Below are 19308 nucleotides of genomic sequence, written 5' to 3'. Positions count from 1 at the left end.
TAGTTTTTACCTCGTGTGTTTCCAATTTTGCTTCTGGGAAGGGGCACCCTGCACAGCCAGGGCGATGTTCTGCCTGCATCCGCAGGATTTTTTCTTTTCTTACCACAGGTCTCTGGGGGTGGTACCTGCCGGCTGCAAACTGCTGCGAAAGGCGTCCCCAGTGCCAGCCTTCCCTGTTCCTCGGGATTTTGCAAGTGAAAGCGCTCTCCGTTTCTACGGCTGCAGAGGATTTCCCTGCCCAGCAAAAGGGTTTTCCTGTGAGGCAGTGGCTCAGCGTTTGCGGGGGAGAGAGGGGGAAAAAAGCCACTAAACATTTCCTGCAGCCTCGGGCTTCCCCGCTCCCCAAAACCCTTTGGAAGGGCTGCGTTTGCCAGCAGCGAGCTCCGTGCCCAGCTCCGCACCGGAGCTCAGCCACTCCGGGGCCGGGACGGAGAGTCGAGCTTCCAGCTCAGCGCCTGTTCCAGCCTAGGATGGGGTTACCCCTTCACCCCCAGAGGGAGAGGAGCTGCAGGGGATGGGAGCCCTGCACAGGGACAGCCTCCCTTCCTCGGGCAGCGAGCCACGGCTGGGAGCGGCGTCCCGGCGGCGCCCGGCAGGCAGCGGCAGAGCTCCGGTGCCGCCGGCACCAGAGCTCACTGGAAGAACGGTTTGGCCACCAGCTTTGAGGTTTTGGCTACCGAAGTGCCGAGCTCATCGGTCAGGGGAGATGGCCCTGCACACACCTTCGGCTCGACCCTGCCGTGAACTTGATGCCGTTGGGAAGCAGCTGGCTCGGGGCACGCAGGCGGGGGCCCGGACAGAGGAACACGCACGCAGGGATCGCCTGGCCCTGGGGCAGCACCTTACGTGCCAGGTTCTTGCCGCTGGAATCCAGCCACCAGGGACACTGCAGGGGACCCTGCTGCCAGCCCTGCTCGGCCCTTGGCTCCCTGTCTGCCCAAGGGGGCGATGCTGTGGGAAAGGAGGCTGTCGGGCGCTTCCCACCCGTTGCTCTGTACCCCTGGTTTAGCATGCAAAGGAATGGCTCCTTTTCTGACTTTATTTTTTTCCCCCCTCCTTTCCTGCCAAGCCCAGACCCCGCTTCTTGTTGTTGTAGGTATTTATGGGCCTGTTTATCTGATCTCGGGGGAGCCTATTCTTATCTCAGAAGCAGCAAGGGAAGGGTTACACTGGACAGCTCGGTAGACAGGATGGAGCCAAATAAAATACCAATCTGACAAAAAAAAAAAAGGGGGGGGGGCGAAGGAAAGAAACACCCAGATCCAGCCACCCGATCACCCATGAGCACTGTCCAGGCTGCAGGCTGGAATTGCCAGCTCCCAAAACAGCTGCTGGGGTCGGGCAGACAGCACAACCCTGGGCAAAAAAACTGCCCAGGGACAGAGCAGAGAAGAGGACAGGGTGATGACACTGAAAGATGGGAAGAAAAATAATTTTTTAGAAATTTCAGGTCGATTGTTATGGCGGTTCAGCCGTGCTGCTGCTGTCCCGTGTTTCTCGGGGTGAGCACAGAAGTGTCCCAGCTTGGAATGAGAGGCACAGTCGGTCCCCAGCCCTAGCAGGGACTCACTCGAGGTCGTCCCGAAGGTCACGGCCAGGGCCAGGGCTGCTGCCTCTCGTCACGGGGCCCCTCTGGGCTGGCCCAGCCGGTGACACAGAGCTGGGGGAGGCAGGGGGCAGGGCAGCCCCCACCCCGGACAGCAGGGAGCCCCAGCTCTGCTCGGCCTCTGCGGAGCCCAAAGTGCAGCAGGGATAGGGCGGGAGAGGATGGGATGGGGCTGGTTCAGATGTCCCCTCCTGCCTTGGCAAACAGGGCAGCAAGGGCAGGCTCATGCCAGGGGTACCCCCAGTCCTTGCCCCCTCCCCACCCCACGCCCCCCTAATTACCGCTCTTAAGGAAGCGCCTGGGAGTTGTGGCCATTTAAGGTAGCCCAGCCCCTCTGAGTAAGGGTAATTGGGCCATAATTTGTTTTCGGTGTCAAGATGGCGTCAAAGATAAGACAAAAATCTCCAGGTTTGGGGGCAAAAGAGACAGGAGAAATCCTGACCCGGGGCCGACCTCGGAGGAATGGCCACAAGCCCCAGTGAGTCACATGGCAGGTGAAAGATTTACTGCCAGGGGAGCTTTTTGATCCTCTCCCAACACTCGGAGCCTCTCAGGCCAGTCGCTGGCTCCTAAGTCAGGCTGGCTCCTGGGAGCCCTGCTCAGGTGGGAAGGTTTTCTGCCCAGCCGAGGCCCCGCCCAGCTGCAAAGTTCATGACATTCAATGGCTCTTCCTCAAACCTCCACGCTCCTGGAGTCACATGATGCCCAGACCCATCTAAAGAGATGATGCATTTCTAGTCCTTACCTGTAGGAATGATGGCCAAGCACGGGAAGACTGCAGCCAAAGGTAGATGAACACTGACTTTTTAAAACTTTCTTGCTTTGATTTTATTTTCTAAACCAAATCCAAACTCTCTGGGTTTTCACCCCTGTGGCAGTTCCTGCTTGCCTCTGCTTGCACTGAACTCTGCTCAGGGTAAATTATTCCATGCAGCTGTCTTTGTTGGGAAAAGACCAAGAGTCCTGCACCTTGGGCCAACCTTCCCAAGACCATCCTTTAAACAATGGACAAACTCATCATCCATCCCACATCCCTGTCTCTCCAAAGCCAGCCTGCATTGCTCCTTTACTCCATGAAGGCTCTCTCTCCAGTGCAGAGGACCTACAACTTTCTGCAGAATTACCTGTTCTTGTCCTGCTCAGTGTGGAGCAATCCCCACAGCAAACACCTTCTCTGGCAGTGCTGACACTTTGCTGACCAATTTCCCAGTAATCTGCCACGACATCTCAGCACAGCCTCAGGTGAGGGTGGGTGGTGTGGGGTGGCACAGCAGCCCACCTGTGTCTCATGCAGCAGTTGGATTTAGGGCCCAGAATGGAAGGAGTGGCAGAGGACCAGAGCTGTACAGCTCAGGACAGGGGGTGGAACCAGGGAAAAAAGAAAAAAAAAAAAAAAAAAAAAAGCAAGCCCTGAGTCTCTTCCCCCACACTCCTCCTGCACAGCCACATCTCTAAGACACAAAACCATTAAATCCACATTCACATTTTTCCCTGGTCCTCCGTGCTGCCCTTTCTGCCGGGGGAGCAGGGAAGCAATGCCTGGTTTCCATCAAGGCTGCAAGGAGGCTGCGGGACGGCTCACGCAGAGGATCGGACGTGTTCAATTTCAATGTCCAACCAGGAAAAAAACCGTCAAAACCCAAACAAACCGTTTTTATGATCTCCACATCCCAGCACAGCATAATCCCGCTTCCGGTCCCTGACAGGCACAGGCAGCTCCTGCCAAGGAGACTCCTTCGGGATGGGGACACGGCCCCGGTGCCCCCGCGGCTGCCCTGGGCTCGGAGGGGCAGCGATCCCCCCTCCGCCTTCCTGGGCTAACACTGCCCTCGCACGGCAGCCGGGAGTGCAGAGAGGGATGTGCAGTTCTCGGCCATCGGATCAATCTGCTGGTTCCTCTGTCTGTCAGCGTCAATATGTTAAAAGGACTGAGCAGATTCCGCCTTGGTTTTGAGGTTGAAATCTTCTGTGGGTTTCTTAGCAGGGAGCAAACATGAGATTAAGTAGCATTATTCATTACTCTATACAAATAACAGATTAACTGGCAGTTTATTTCTGTCACAAATTTCCCTTACACCCTCTTGTACTGAAGTCAGCACCTGCACAACAGGTTGCTGCTTACAGCTGTCTTCCTTCAGCCCTGCTGCCTCTTCTTCTCACTGTGCAGGCAGAAGAGCCCCCAGTCATCAATCTGGGAATATAAATGACCCAGTTTTCCCCTTCCACTGGGGTATGCTGCCCTTATCCTCCCCTGAAACCTCCTAAAAACCCTTGACACTACACAGGATGTGTGACCTGATCCATCCCTGGTGCTCACATGTGTCACCTCTGGTCTTGCCTTCCTCAACTGAGAGCTCCCCGAGGCAGGGACAACCTCCTGTAGCACAGCAGCATATTCCAAAAGTATCCTGGTTCATGAAGGCCTCCAGACACATCCACAAAGGCAGGCACTGGGGACACCAGGATCTGTTTCGGGTGTAAAGCTTTTGACATCTGATCATCCTCCTCTGTGAGAACCCAAGTGTGTGAAATGCTACACAACAACCTCTTTCCTGGCTAAAAATCAAGGCTAAAAGCACAACTCAAACAGTGCCAGCAGAGCCTTTAAAAACACCATGACAGAGTTCAGACAAATACTCAAATCCCAGTTTTTTTTACTTGCTTCCTTAGTGCAGAAAAAAAGTGAGGCACCTTTGCTTGTAAGGCTGATGGTCAGGAGGAATATCAGAAAAAGAAATGAAACAAAGCATTTCATGGCAAAGGATCTTGAATGCTGGGATGGTCCATGTCATTACTGCTCTGGAGCAGTGCCCACCTTGTCAGCTGGGCATGCAGCTTTGACTCTGGACAACAGGAGCTATAAATCATGCATGAAACGAAGCCAAGGATGTGCCTGAGAAAGGAGTAGAAGCACAGGGTTGAACTAGACATAAAGAAGATTCAATAGGAAACATGAATCAAATGAGAAGCTGCACTTGACAGACTCTTCATGATACAGGAGGGGAGGAATTCCCATCACAGAAACACTCCCCAAAATGCAAGGGCATGTGGCTCTTCAACAGCCTCCATCTTTTTTGCAAGTTGTATTTTTGTTGCATTCAAAAGACTCCATGAATTGCACCTGTGCAACCCACCTGGCTTTGTCAGAATATATCAACTGAGATTTCTACTGCAGGCTTGGCATTCCCACTGAGCAGTGCCACTCTCTGCTCCATGTCTGCAGTGTTTTCAGCCCTGGGGAAAAGGCAGTGAATCTGAGAAGCCAGGCACTGAACATCCACCCAAAGCAGGACTCCCTTGGCTCTGGAACCATCAGTGCTGAGGGCAGAAAGGCAAACAAGGGAATATGGGCCTGGTTGCTAGATAGATCATTTATTAAAGTGAAATTCAGAATTTTATCTTTCTCAGACAGTACAGAGTTAAAGTCTCATACACAGTGGAAGCAGGACATTTCCTACACCTCAGAGAAATGAGTTCTACAGTTTTTGCTATAAGTTACTAAGTTGCTTTAACAATACACAGCTATATTACACAGTTAAAAATACAAGGTGTCCAAAACATTTGGCATAAGATCAGCACAACACATGGAGGCAAGAAACAAAAGAGGGAACACAGTTTTCTCTCCCAGTAAGCCTGCCAAAAGACTCCAAACCATTCTGCAAGTTACCTGCTACCCACCTCCTCTGCAGTAGCTGTGGAGCAGAGGGGTGGGTAGGACAGGAGTAAACCCAGCCCTGGCAAGGCTCAGGTGAGCCAGAGGCTCCTGGAGCCTGCTGATGCACAGGACGGCCTGCAGAGCTGCTTGCAAGGGAAGTTCAGGTTTAAAGCAGGAGCCTCCCCCTCTCTCCATACTTTGTTCAAGCCTTTAGTTCATCCCAAACAGCTGTGTTCACAAGGAAGTCAAAAACAGGAGACCAGGGATAGCTGTGAAAAGTGCAAGGAGTATCTTACATCCTAACAGTTCATTTGCACTTTGAAAGTGGAAAATGAGAACTCCCTAACTTGATAAGCAAGACATGGTTAAAGGGCATCAGTGACACGAGGAGCGAGGCATCAATAACATTCCTTCACCTTTGGGACTCTTCTGTCCTTACTCTGGGCAGCACAAGGACTCCTTTTGCAAGGGAGGCCACCTTGTATTACCCACATTTCTAAACTCTAGAGACAAAGTGACTCTAGTGCTCCAGGCAATCCAGGGATCTGCAAACTTAAACAAAGAGTCCCTCAGCAGACCCCTCCTCTCCCCTCCAACTGCAGTTCCTGCTGAAGATCTCCCATTGGTATTTACATTTGGCTCAACCAAAAGATGTAAAGTGCACAGCTCGCCCTCCTCCCCCTCTCATAAAACATCCATCACAAGAGCTGACACAGAACTCATCTTCCTCCACACTGCTGCTGCTGTGGAACTGTGTTTTGTTCAGTCTCCCCGTGGGCCATGTCCTGCTTCATCCTCCCTGTGCCACCATGACCCACATGAAAACTCCCATTTTACTGTAGATTATTTCAGCTCTTGTGTTCAAAGCCTCTCTGAACCCAGCTTGCACTTTAGACTCACTTGAAATGCTAGGCTTGACATGTTCTGGTCAATTCTTGCACCCTGGGGTATCTAGTGGTTTACAGCCACATTTCTAAGGAAAACTGGGACACCAGAATACTGGAGAGAAGTGGTACAAAGCTCTGCTTTTCTCAGGCTGAGTATCTAAAGTGCCTGGCAAAAGAAACATTACTTTTTACTGCAATTGTTTACTTCAGGTTGATAAACAATAATCTTTCAGATTATGAAATTTTGAAAACTGCATTCTAACAGAGCCTCCTTGGATGTGTTTGCACTTTTCAGCCATCAGGCTGCTACTGACTCGAGTCTTTGCATGCTTCCAACTCCCCTGAGTTGAGCTCAAGCCAATAACTACCAGCAATGATTTCTTCTTCTTCCCTTGAAGTGAGCAGAGGGTCAGCATACATGATGAAATTAACCCCAGAAGAGATGTTTCTGCATTATTTGGATTGCACACTAATGGCTTTGGATCTGTTCAGAACTCTAATTAAGTTAATGGAACTCTGCAATGAGAATTGAGCTAGGCTATGGAATTGCATTAGGCTATATAATGGCTGGAGACCTTCAGAGACAATTCCTCTGCCCCAGGGTGAACGTCACCTATGCAGGCTTGTAAGAAATAAGCTTTTATAAATAGAAGATGACATCTGGTCATCCTCCATGCCCCCAAGGCTTGTGCTCCATGGTTCAAAGCTAGACAGAATTTAAGGCCCATCTGTGAAAAGCAAAATGCAAAAAAAATATCTTATCATACCAGCCAAAGCGATTTGGGTCTTACACCTTTCCAACAAGTCCCATCTAAAAGTGCTGAGAAAATGTCCCACCTCATGGCTTCACAAGTGTGAGGTTCAAACACATTTAATTTGACATTTAAAATAAAAAGTTGGAAAGTCTTTTTTTTGTTTGTTTTTACTTGGCATGCAGCATAAGGAATCAAACACACACCACGGTATCGTACACAGCGACAATTGCATTGTTGCGTTTTCTGGTTATTAGACACTAAATGCTTTTCAAGAATCACAGGCACCCTGAACATGGATATTGCTACTGAATTGACATGTGGTTTCAGTTCATAGCACGGGAGCCAGCAAGTGGCTGACCCTTCCAACAAGACCATCAGCTTTCTGTTGCTCAAGGTGTTTTGCTCTAGCTAAGTTGAGAACAAGGTAATAAGGCATTTGCAAGGGGTTTATAAGGCCATGGGGTCTGACAGCCAAAGATTCTTCTGTTTCTTTGGTGTCTTGCCTCCAAGCTTTCCACCTTATAAACAACTGCTAATGGCTGGTAAACATCTCTTCATCATCGCACTTCACTAAGAATTTTTTTTTTTTTTTCAAAAAAGTAGAATTGCTTTAGAAGTGAAACCAACAAGGATCATGTTTAACATCAACTGACTATTTCAGGAAAAAAAGAAAATAAAAGTTTCCTGAATACCACCTCGGCACAAAAGCATTCCAGTGAATACACCTGAACAGATGGAACCTGCCACCATATTTCCTTGAAAAGAATAATTTTGCTGCTGGCTACTAAAACACCCCAACAGATTTATTTACTCTTAAAAATAAAACAAAATAAAATACAACCACAAAAAAAAAAAAAAAAAAGTAAATCCCAAACAAACTATATTTTTACAGTTTTGGTCTAGAATCACAGAATCACAGAATCAATAAGGTTGGAAAAGACCTCTGAGATCATCGAGTCCAACCTATGACCAAACACCACCGTGTCCATTAGACCATGGCACCAAGTGCCAGTCTTTCCTTTAACACCTCCAGGGACAGTGACTCCACCACCTCCCTGGGAAGCCCACTCCCATTATTAATCACCCTTTCTGTGAAGAAATTCCTCCAAATGTCCAACCCCACCTTTCTGGTGCAGCCTGAGGCAATTTCCCCTTGTCCTGTCCCTGGCTGCCTGGGAGAAGAGGCCAGCCCCCACCTGGCTCCACCCTCCTGTCAGGGAGTTGCAGAGAATGAGAAGGTGCTCCCTGAACCTCCTCTTCTCCAGGCTGAGCAACCCCAGCTCCCCCAGCTATTCCTCACAGGACCAGTGCTCCAGATCCTTCACCAGCTTTGTTTCCCTTCTCTGGACCTGCCCCAGCACCTCAATGTCCTTCCTGAACTGAGGGGACCAGAATTGAACACAGCACTCGAGGTGTGACCTCACCAGTGCCCAGTGGAGGGGAAGAATCACTATGAGGCATAACCTCAACTCAGAAACTCATTTTCCCTTGGTAGCATCCTCTGATTACATGAGCACTTTGTGGGTTAACATGCAGCCAGAGAAGGCACCCTTCTAACCATCTGTCCTGAATGAGAGAAGCCAGATCATGTTGACTGATGTGGGAACTACTCCACCCTTTCAATAAGGAAAGGACCAGCACAAATAGCAAATTTTTAAACATTCATGAAATACTGACACAAGACATTCTCTCCTCGTTCCTTGAACCTCTCTCTTGTATGATGTTCTAAAAATCCGTACAGAATTGAACAAGGAAATGCTGAAATAATCACACTTCCCAGATGTCACAATGAGACATGTACCATAACAAAGTATTTCTGCCTATGATACAGGACTTAAGACATGTTGAAGTTTGTCGAACATGTTTTTGGAGTATTAGCAAACAATTCAGAGTGATGTGAATGACTTGCTTTTAAACTGTGACTTCAATTTTAAAGAGACCCTGGGAGAGCTTTAAGAAGAGCTTCACTAAGTGAACCCCTCATGCCTTACAAAACACAATGCAGTACTAAGCTGGGACCATGACCAGTGTGTTCAGCTCTTAAACAAATCTTCATCCAGTTTTGAAATAATAAAATCTGCCATCTACAAAATGCTAGCTGAAGTTTTCTACTGTTCATTTCGTTGCTTAAGGCTTGTTAAGAATATCCTCTCTATGTGGAGTCTTGGCATCTTGTACCAGAATGGAGACACTGGTCAGGACAGCAAAGAAACAGAGCAGTGCTTTAAATCATGAGATCCCCTGAAGAGAATTTGAGGTCACTGGAGAACAGTCAGTCACGACCAATACTTTTAAAAGCTCCTTTTGCCAAAATAATCATTGTATTATCTGTAAGGACACCTTGGCTTTAAATAAAATCAGGGTGATCTCCTCCTACAGTGCACTACCAGGGAGCACCAGTGTGCCACCCTCACTCACACAGCTCTCATGAAAGCACATGTAATGTTCATGAAAGGCAAATGCTTTGATGCTTCTTGCCCATTGCAAAGGGAAATGAAATGTATCATGAAATGCTCCAGTCAGATCACTGCCCTGGTTATGGTGCCTCACCCATAAATCTGCTTTATACAAAACAGAGCCCCTGAATGCACACAGCAGTTTTGTGACACCTGCTAAAGCTTCAGTATAAAATGCACATCATTTGTGACCGATACTGACCTGACACAGAAATGAAGAGACTGATGTCTCAAGCCATTGTTTCACCTACCATCACTGAAGTATGCATAATCAATTAAATATGCATTCTACCAACATGATCAGACACAGTAAACAGGTTGTGTTTGCCTTAATACCATATTCAGAGAAATGCAGAAATTTTTAAATGCTTACAGAAAATTTAATTAGTGAGTTCTTAAAAGAAATTAGAAAAGACACTGCAGAGTGTTGGTTGGCATCTGTGTTGGATGGGGTCAGAAGGAAAAAAACTGGCAAAAAAACCCCCATCAATTTCAGACTGGTCAAGTAGCATTCACTGGAGTAGATCTTGTGAGCTGGAGCATTTGCAGAAGTTTGGGACTTGAAGCACTGACTCAAGGCAAGACAAAGCATGTGTAGGTGAGCAGCAAGCTCCAGACAAACTTCTGACCCATGCACCTTGATCATGAATTTTATCTCTGCTGCTCTTCCAGTCCTGTACCAAGACAAACTGCATGGTAGTTTGTGATGCAGCCTTAATTCAGTGAAAAAAAATCCATCTGGCATTTGAATTGCACTGAGATGTAGATTTCCAGAAATGGTTTAAAACACCAAGTTGACAAACTCCACAGTTCTACAGATTTATTTGGTTTCCCCATTATCCTCATTTCTTTATTCCAATATGACTTTGAAATGAGGGGAAGAAGTCTTCGGAAACATGCTGGGCACATGTTTTTAAATACTCCTCATAAGAATGTCTATATTTTTTTCTGTCATCCAGACACTGCATTTTAAAAAAATTTACAATATACTTTAACAGTTTTTATAAACCTAAAATGCACAATACCACATGTTCCTTCAAGGTCTCTCTTATTCCAAGCCTTGTTAATCTTCAATCGAGTTGTTTGCTGCCTTCTGATTTCTGGTCCAGCCTGCTCTTGTTGTTTTTCACCATGTAGATGAAATATGCAAGTGTCTCCTTCTCATTCACTGGAATATTCCTGAAATGACGACTGACAGTCTAGAAGGACAACAGGTAAAGAGACAGAAATGCTGGCATTAAAAACTAGAAATAATCAGAACAGGGTTTCTCCTCACTTTCCAAAAACGATTTTATGGCCACTGAGCACATTATCCTTTGAGTGAAACATGCACCAATTCCAACTGTCAGTCCTCATTTACCTCCCTCTCTCTTTACAGCTGGAATGTGTGTATGAACACAGCATAGCCTTGCTATGTCAGCAGGATTTCCAGCCAACCTACAAGAGGAATTTGGAAGCCAGAATGTCCTCCTGCCAAAGCAGCACAGCTTCTCCTCAGCAACATTTTGTGCTGAGATTATTTGGCGAGTGAGTCTTCCCTGCACCTCCGTGCTTTGAAGGAGAGTGTCAGAGACACTGCAGTACCTTGCTGTGTGAACCAGGTGGAGCAAAGTTTTATCCAAAAAGATTTCCTCTGCTCTCTTAAGTTTTCACTGAAAGGAACATCAGGCAATTTGCAATGGGAGTGTTAGGGTTTGCCCTGAAACATTAGCTGCTTTTTCCTCAGAAAGTGAACGTAGAAAACATGCTGGAGCTGGACAAGATCTGCTCCTCACATAGAAGCAACTCTTTTTTTGGTACCCAACACATCTCTAGAACAGGATTCTGATGCAGGCTGAGCAACAAGTCACTCCAAGGAGATTTATGGAAGCTTGTGTTTCCCTTACAGTGGGATAGCACGAGGAATGAAAGAGCCTCAGGCAGCAGTGAGAGCTGGACGAGGATCCTGCATAGAGTCAAAGCTGCTCAGGCTTCACAGGAAAACTGGGAACTGTGTGACAGCTTTAAGTTAGGCTCCCTTTATTTTCTGCCTGCACAGTAATTGATCTTTTTTTTCCTCTTGGGTACATTCATGGTAAATTCCTTAAGCAGGCAGTCCTTCATGGCAGGAGGCAGCTGACAGACATGAATTGGTTAGTTAAAATATGACAAATCAGGACTACTAATGAGGAACAACCCCACCCTACTTTGTTCAACTTACTCCTACATGCCCTATACTGCACATTCTCTAGATTCTCTATTTTCTATATATTCACTGCCTGGATGACTTTGAAAGAGAGAAAGACAGTGTCTTGCCGACTTTTTTGGTCTGTCAGGTTTTTGTTCTTTAAATCAAAAGTAAAAGCAAACCAGACAATTTTAGGCAGACAGTTGTGAAAGCCACAACTTACAAAATCAACCTCAGTACTAATCAGTACCTACTGCAGGTTTTTAGTTTAGAGAAGATTTTTCCCACAGCACAGCTTCAGATCAAGTCAGGAAAGAGAGCAGAGCAGAAGCACAGCAAGCACAACTTGCCCAAATACCAGAGAGATACAGAGAGTTCTTTCTGAACAAATAGCCCATATGGTGAGAAAGCAGCAGAGACCCTTAAGAAAAAAGCCTTTTATAACACAGAATTGTCAGGACAAGGGAGGGAAATGAAGAATCTGAATCCATGGACAGTGATGCTGCCTTTAATAATAAGCAATTCCAACAAGTTCAAGTGCCTGTGAGGAAAGAGAAACTAACAGGAGCACTTAGAGAGACAATGAGTGGGTTAAGTCTGAGTTTCAGCTGAGCAGCCCTCCCCAGATAACACCCAAAAACTGGATCCTGTTTCTGTTCCCTAAAGGGCACCAACTGGGACTATGAAAAAGGTGGGAAAGGAAGCAGAGACAAGCAAGTTACTAAAACAGGCTTTGAACAGCCACTGTCTGTGCATTCCAAGCCTGTCCCAGGTGAAAGCAAGCAGGCAGCTTTCTGCTGGCATCATTCCCTGAAACCTTCCAGTGGGCACTTGGGTCTGTACCAGTGAGTCCCACAGGTGTTAATGCCCACAAAACATGCCCTTGAACAGAGGAGATAAAAAGTTTTCTTGCAACAGAGATAACACCACTACTGTCCTCACTTACTTCTGCAAGCTGAGCCTTGTTGAGTCCAGGCCTAGTCTGCAATTTATAATGTCTCTTGTAACGTCGCAGGGTGTTCACTTGGAGCTGGAACAAGTCAACCTGGAAGTGATAAAGAGAAGAGGGCATGAGCACACTACCTTTAGCTTCTATGAGTAGTTATTTTATCTAAAAATAACTACTTCTTCCTCAATAGGACTTCTCCTTGCTTGCATTCAGAACCACGCTGGCTTGTCTTACTGACAAACCTAAGTATATTTTGTATTTGTTAATGCTAAAGGACCAAAATAGCCTCAGGGAAATAGAAATTTTTGTTCTGGTTCACATGCTGTCAACAGAATTGCTGGCCAATTTCTGCTCTCAATTACACCTCTGCAACCTCCAAGCAAAGGGGAACCTTTTGTTCCCACAAGGTTTAAAAAGCTCACACATGAAATAACAATTTAGCAGGCACTGAACAAACGGCTTGTGACATAAAACAGAGTACAGAGATGAAATGAAATTCAAATACTTAAATAGGAAGTGCAGAGTTTAGAAGCAAAGGGGGTGGTGGCGAGGTTACAGCAGGGAAGATGAAGATCATGTGGGAAATGCCAAGTTTCAAAGACAAAAGGAATCTCTGCTGAAAACTGAGAGGGAAATGACATTAAAGCTGACACGGTGCAGAGTTCCCAGTTCAGCTGGGTGACGTGCATCCGTCAGGTTTCAGTCACCAAATACTCTGTGTGCTCTACAGCACCAACATTTTTAGATGCCAACTGGGTCTTCAGCAATCACCCTGGCAACTACTGCAGAGCTTGAACAGGAAAGTTTTGATGGAGAAGCTTGTAGAATGGAAACATGAACAGTGATAAAAAAAGGTCAGGTTATCTTAAAAAAAAAAAACATACCAAAAACTTGCTACTCTTTCAACACCTCCACACAAGAGGTGTGTGCACCAGCTTTACACCAAGACACAGCTTTGCTGGCAAAATGACTCTTGGTGGCTTTTTTTTTTTCTTTCAGAAATAAACAGCTTTTTGCCAATAGGGCTGGCATTTCCAGCAGAGGGCTCTGCTGACTGTGGCCATGCTCTGCTTCTCTGAACATCACCTCTGCACCACTTTTGCCATGTCAACAGTACCAGAAGCGTCACTGAAGCAAGTGCAGCACGCAGTAGCACAGAGAAAGGATTATTCTAGAGTTCTCTATCACAGAAAACTTCCCCCAGGCCTATCTCCTGAAAATAAAAATGTGTCACAAACTATTTAAAGGTAGATTTAAATAGTGCTAAAAAATACCATATATGCAAATATCTGGAGCAGCTCAGTATCTCTGGGTATCAAACACCCAATCAAAGAGAGTGACCTATTGAATACTGTAGTGTACTTTCAAAATTATGCATATTAGGTAACAAGAAATTATGTTGGGGCATCAGACACCACCAAAAATAAATTATTTTTAGCATTAAAAAATAGTATAAAATACAATTTTAACTGTATGTACATGAAGTTACCTTATCATGCCTCTTTTTATAGAAAACTTTACATGGGCAAAGAACTCAGAAGGGAATGAAGAAAATTAGGACACCACACGTTCGAGAAAACTCTTCCTGGAAAGTGAAAGTTACTCCACAGCAGCTTCAATGGCATTGCAATTTAAAATATAAATATTTTCTGAAATATGAGAACATCCAAGTGAAACTTCAAGATGCTAAGAAGGGGTAAAGCAGCCCACGAACCTCTGGAACATCTGTGTCGTGCTCAGGAGAGTCACCTCCATCATCGCTCGTCTTCCTCTTCCTTTTGTTCCGAACACTTTGAATGAAGTTCTTGTGAAAATCACAAATATACAGATGTCTCACCTGAGAACCAGAAGTGGTGAAAAAGCAATCAAAAAAGATACTGTGAAACAGCATCCAACAGCAGTCACTTCAACGCCAGTGTCAGGTGCATCCCTCAAGACTGGCGTGACCGACTGACAGCAAGGAATTTCTAATCTCACATCCCAGCCCTGATATCACACTCTTTATTCAGAGATAACTCACCTTACAAAGACTAAAGGCAAAAAAAACAAAGAACTCAAGCTCCAGCTGAATTGAACCTCTGGAGATAATATATTTCTTTTTTATGGCTGCAATCATATGTCAGGAAAAAAATGGGTGCTTGTCTGGAGGAAGTGCATTTATTTCAGGACTTACTAGCAGGTAGCTACCAAAAAATGTATTATTCTATTCCATTCTTGTGAACTCTCTGGCTTGAATAGTACAGAAGATTATTAAAGCAAGTGTTTCAAAACCTTGACAAATAAAACTTGGGCTGATCATCTCAACTAAAACAAACAGATCAAATGCAGAATAGCCTCCTTCCTAATGCTTGTTCAGCAATGGAATCTCCCTTTTAACAAATATAATCTCACTAGAGTTAGTAAAACAAAGGACTTCAAATGATCAAAATTATTTGGTATCTATAATAGAGGCAAAATATCTTCAGATAACACAGGCACCAAAATCACTCCATGCACCCTGCTTTACACTTTCCCTTTGTTCTGACTGCATTAGTCTCATTTCCCCTTTTTGTTTCTAAAGCCTAGCATCTGTCAACAAAGACTCATTTCTAAAATGCAAGAAATTACTACGCCACTAGACAAATCTGCTGAGAACTACAACTGGGAGAAATGTTCTATTTTTTAAGAATATGTTTCAAACTGAGTCACTTTTCCCGTGACACGATGCATTTTGGCTGTGCAGAAGGGACCCAACCAACTGGGGGAGCTGCCAAACAGACTGACTCAAAACTTCACCTTTTTTTTTTTTTTTTTTTTTGCTTCTGCTTTGTTTTCAGCGGTTTTGATCTTTACAGATCAGGCGAAAAAAAGCGTGCAGAGCTGAATTCCGTTAACGAAGTCACTTCTGAGAAATTCCTTCTGTGATCTGCTCTGCTCTGCCTATTTCTCTGCTGGGCAAATAACCCGTTTGTATCTCGAGCTGACAGCTGTCAATGTCATTAGGCAGCAAACCGGGCTGTTCTGTGTGCGAATAAACCCTACTGAAGAGGCAGCACATCTCACTGCCAGCTCGGTCTTTAACCTGCTTCACCACAACACCAATTCTTACCAATTAAAGAAGTAACGTCAGTGCCGCCTGACTGAAGCAGCAACCACAGCGCTGTTTTCACCTGACAGCACCAGCCTCTCCAACCCGAGACCGCAATGGGAACAGCACTCCTGCCTCCCAAGCACTGACAGCTCGCTCCTTTGCTTCCCCGCACACCACCCGCCTCCCAAACACGGCGTTTAGTGTTTTGGCTACATTATGCTTCAGCAGGCGGGCAGAGACACAGGGAAAAGCCGGTTCTGCACCCGGGGAACAGCCGGGTAAACCCAGGCACGTCCTTCCCTTTCCCGAGCGCTGAGGACAGGCAGACGCGGTCCGGAGGCACCGTGTGTGCCGCACGCAGCCCCGCAGCCCCAGCCCGCAGCGCCAGCGCGAACCCCCCCGGCCGCCCGGGAGCTCAACTCGCCGGGCGGATCCGCATCTCCCCGGAGGCACCGCAGTGCGGTGGCGGCTGGGGCCGGCCCGGCCGCCCCTCCGGGAGGCTCGGCAGCGCCCGGCAGCCCCGGCCGAGGCCGTACTCACACTTTTGTCGATGTCCAGCTTCAGCTTCTTCTGCGAGATGCTCTTCTGGATCCTCTTGCTGAAGGACGCGTTGCCGGCGGGGCGCACGCAGCGGTCCCCGTCGTCGATGAGGCAGCAGCTCTGGCCGTAAAAGGGGGCGGCGGGCGGCCCATCCCGGCTGTCCTCCTCGGTGCTGAACCCATTCATCGCCCACCTGCCCGCCCCTCACCCCGCGCAGGGAGCCGACAACCGGGGGACCAACCGGAGGACGAGCCGCCGTCACTACCGCGCCCTCGGGGGGACCCCGCCGCCTCCGCGGGGGCCCCCCACTACGGCAGGCGAGGGGACCCCCCCGTCCGCCGCCGCCGCTCAGCGCTGCCCGCGGGGTCGGGCCGGGCCGGGCCCCCCAAGCGCCGCCGCCCGCGGGGAGCCGGGACCGCGCAGCGCTCGCACACACAAAACCGCCTCCCCGGCCGCGGAAGTCCCGCCCCCGGCCCGCAGGCGCGGCTCTGATTGGTCCGCGCGGCTGGAGAGGCGGGGCGCCCCGCGCCGCTCCGAGCACCGATTGGCCGCAGGAGCTGTCTGTCTGCCGCCGCCGCCCGGCCCCCGCAGCCGGAAGGTCGCCGTGAGGGGCGCGCGGAGGGAGCGGCGGCTCGGCCGCCCCCGGCCGGCCGGCGCTGAGGGGACCCGGCTGCTCCCCGCGCTGCTCGGCAGGTGCCGGGCTGGTACCGCCCGGAGGAGGCGTTCCGGCCCCGCCGGCCTTCGGGCTTCCCCTGCTGCCCAGACGCGCACGGGACACCCGCATGCAGCCGCGGGACCGCGGGTTCCTGCAGCCGCCTGCGGCTGCACCGGCACCGCTCCTGTGCCAGACCCGAACCCGTAACAGGCCTGGAGCTGCGGCTCCCACCCGGCTTTCGTATAAAACTCGGGTCTGCACAGCCACAAATGCCCGTTCTTGGGTCATCACCCAAGCTGGAGTTCCTGGCTGAAATGTAATTTTTATAAGAAATACAGTATTTCTCTTTTTTTTCTTCTTCCCCTCTCCCCCGGTCACAAGGCAGGGATAGTGAAAAGATGGGACCTGGAAAAGCGTTTCTCCAAGCAATGTGACTTTAAACTTTGCATCTTTTTTCATCTTCAGAAAAAAAAAAAAATCAAAAAAGAACCCCCCAAAAACGACAAAAAACCTCATCGCACCCCCCAAATCTCCCCAAAAATAATAAAAGGGGAGAAAAAAGGAGGCAAAGTGGGGGAGAGCAGGGAAAGAATGAAATTCCTGCTGATTTGTGAAGAGAAGATGTAACTTCTGGAAATGCTGTGACTTCTGAAATACCAGACAGCAAATGCTGTTGCCATAGGTTCCTCAGCAGCTCTGAAAGGAAAAGAATTTCATCTTCCTGAAGAAATGACTTTCTGCTCAGATAGAAGAAAGGTTTTGTGGACTAAAATGACTTCAAAGCCTAAAATCCTGCACATGGAACATTGTGAGCGAGCACTGGGTGAGCTGTGCTGAATCACACCAAATACCTTCGCAAGTAGAGACTCCTTAAAGCCCTTGGTCATCGGCTCAGGCTGCTCCACACAGCAACACTGGCAACCAGTTCTGCATGCTCTACACAAGACAACTGAGAAAAACCAAAATCTGTATTTTCCAAGCACTCCTTAGAATACCAAACAAGCCTCAGAATCTGGAGGGCAGAGACTTCATACTCCTCAACAGTCCCGCCTCTTGTCTTGCTTTTACTGCGGGTGCCCTCGGGCAAATGGTAATTTCTGTTTGTGCATGTGACCAGCAGAGAACCACCACAGTGCACCCTCCTGGGGACACGCTCCCTCGGAGCCGGCCGTTCTCACGGGCAGCTGGTGGAAACAAATGGCTCTACCCACAGAGCAAACAAGCAGTTAGCAAAGAGCAAAGAGATCTAAAACACTAAAACACTACGGCTTATAAAAAGCCCCAGACCAAACTGATTGAAATCTGCCTGCCTGAAGTAATATCCTCCTGGCAAAGCCATACAGCTATTCCCTAGTTTGGGGGAAAGGGAAAACACCAAGAGGCTGACAGAGATCTCAGAGCTGCTGATAACACGCCTTCTGGCTTTATCTTAACATTACCAATAAAAATCAAATGGCTGGCTGAGGAAATCTTGCAGAAGGATTATCTTGACACTCAGGAAGCCAAACTCACAGACTGTAGGGACAGATGATAATAACAGCAAGCAAGGAGATAAAGGGGAACAAGCAGAACTTCTTCCTGTCCCCTTGAGGAAGAGATTGTGCAGGTGCTCCCTGACTATATTTTGGGAAGAAAGAGGCACCGTAAGTGTCAGAACAGGCTGGTACTGACCATCAGATTGTATTTCATCTTGGGCTGCAACCTCTCATCCCTGCAGATAAAAAGGTTTTAAGTCCTTTTGCAATGCTCCCTAGAAGGAAAAACACCAGCTTTTGTCACTGTCTGTTTGCTAATTCAATGCTAATTACCTCCTGCTCAGGCTAACACGATGACACCTTTTTTTCAGTCTTATAAATTAAAAAAAAAAAAAAAAAACCACAGAGGTGTTTTTATAATTGCAGTTTATTTCAGCATATTTATCCTCATGGGAACCTCCAGATTTCACAGTCTGCTAGTCTGGAACAAGCTTTCTGCAAAATAAACTGCCTCATCGAGACATTCTTTATTAGGTATCTATCACTAACCTGATCCAATAATTCTTTGTGGGAGATGCAATGAAGTGAGAAACAATGTTTCATAAACCCATCAGTACCCAGGCAGCTTTAGTACCTCTGAAGCAGTAATAGCCTGGCCATCCCAGTCAGCCTCTAATCAAATTAGGGGAGCCTGTGCAGGCCTGTAAATCTCACCTGGAGCAGCACTACCCTCTAAAGAGAAGTCAGTGGTGTTGCTGGCATGTGGAACTTAGTATTTTAATGGAGCCATTCAGGGGGCTCAGGACAGAAATACTTCTCTCCCAGTGGTCTGTGCTGCTTGAGATGTCCTGGGAAGAAGGTTTTTTTTAAACTTTTCATCATCAGAAATCAGACCATTTCCTTGCACAGTACTTTGGGGAGGCCAATGAAAACACTGCTCTGGCACCTTCCCCCAGACTCCCACTCTCCTCAGCACTTTTCTAGGGTTGCACATATTGAACCTGCTAAAATGCTTAAACTGTCACAGCTTTTGGCACATACTTACCCTGGGCAATGTTCCCGTGGCCAAGAATCACAGCTCAGTCTCCCCTGG

At 47.7% G+C, this 19308-nt stretch overlaps 1 protein-coding gene across 1 annotated transcript; it reads right to left on the bottom strand.

Annotated features, from left to right (window-relative positions):
* Positions 1–4951: 4951 nt before the first annotated feature.
* Positions 4952–16541, bottom strand: SAP30L (SAP30 like). Its single transcript, XM_050979692.1, has 4 exons — positions 16086–16541; positions 14190–14312; positions 12473–12571; positions 4952–10558 (listed from the first exon to the last, which is right to left on the bottom strand). Exons 1-4 carry the CDS (start codon positions 16269–16271, stop codon positions 10430–10432), a joined length of 537 nt encoding a protein of 178 aa, XP_050835649.1. The 5' UTR covers positions 16272–16541; the 3' UTR covers positions 4952–10429.
* Positions 16542–19308: the final 2767 nt, after the last annotated feature.

The sequence above is a fragment of the Serinus canaria genome, chromosome 13, assembly GCF_022539315.1.
Source record: "Serinus canaria isolate serCan28SL12 chromosome 13, serCan2020, whole genome shotgun sequence".
In the NCBI taxonomy this organism is placed as follows: Eukaryota; Metazoa; Chordata; class Aves; order Passeriformes; family Fringillidae; genus Serinus; species Serinus canaria.
The sequence above is the reverse complement of the archived record's forward strand: the minus strand, read 5'-3'. Positions and strand labels throughout refer to the sequence as shown.

What these genes read in the sequence shown, in the direction of transcription:
- SAP30L (XM_050979692.1), bottom strand. Translation starts at nt 16,271, where the DNA reads ATGAATGGGTTCAGCACCGAGGAGGACAGCCGGGATGGGCCGCCCGCC. An exon ending in AGCTGGACATCGACAAAAGT is followed by an intron (nt 14,313 to 16,085) that starts GTGAGTACGGCC and finishes TCTGGTTCTCAG; the next exon opens with GTGAGACATCTGTATATTTG. An exon ending in ACAAGGCTCAGCTTGCAGAA is followed by an intron (nt 10,559 to 12,472) that starts GTAAGTGAGGAC and finishes TTGTCCTTCTAG; the next exon opens with ACTGTCAGTCGTCATTTCAG.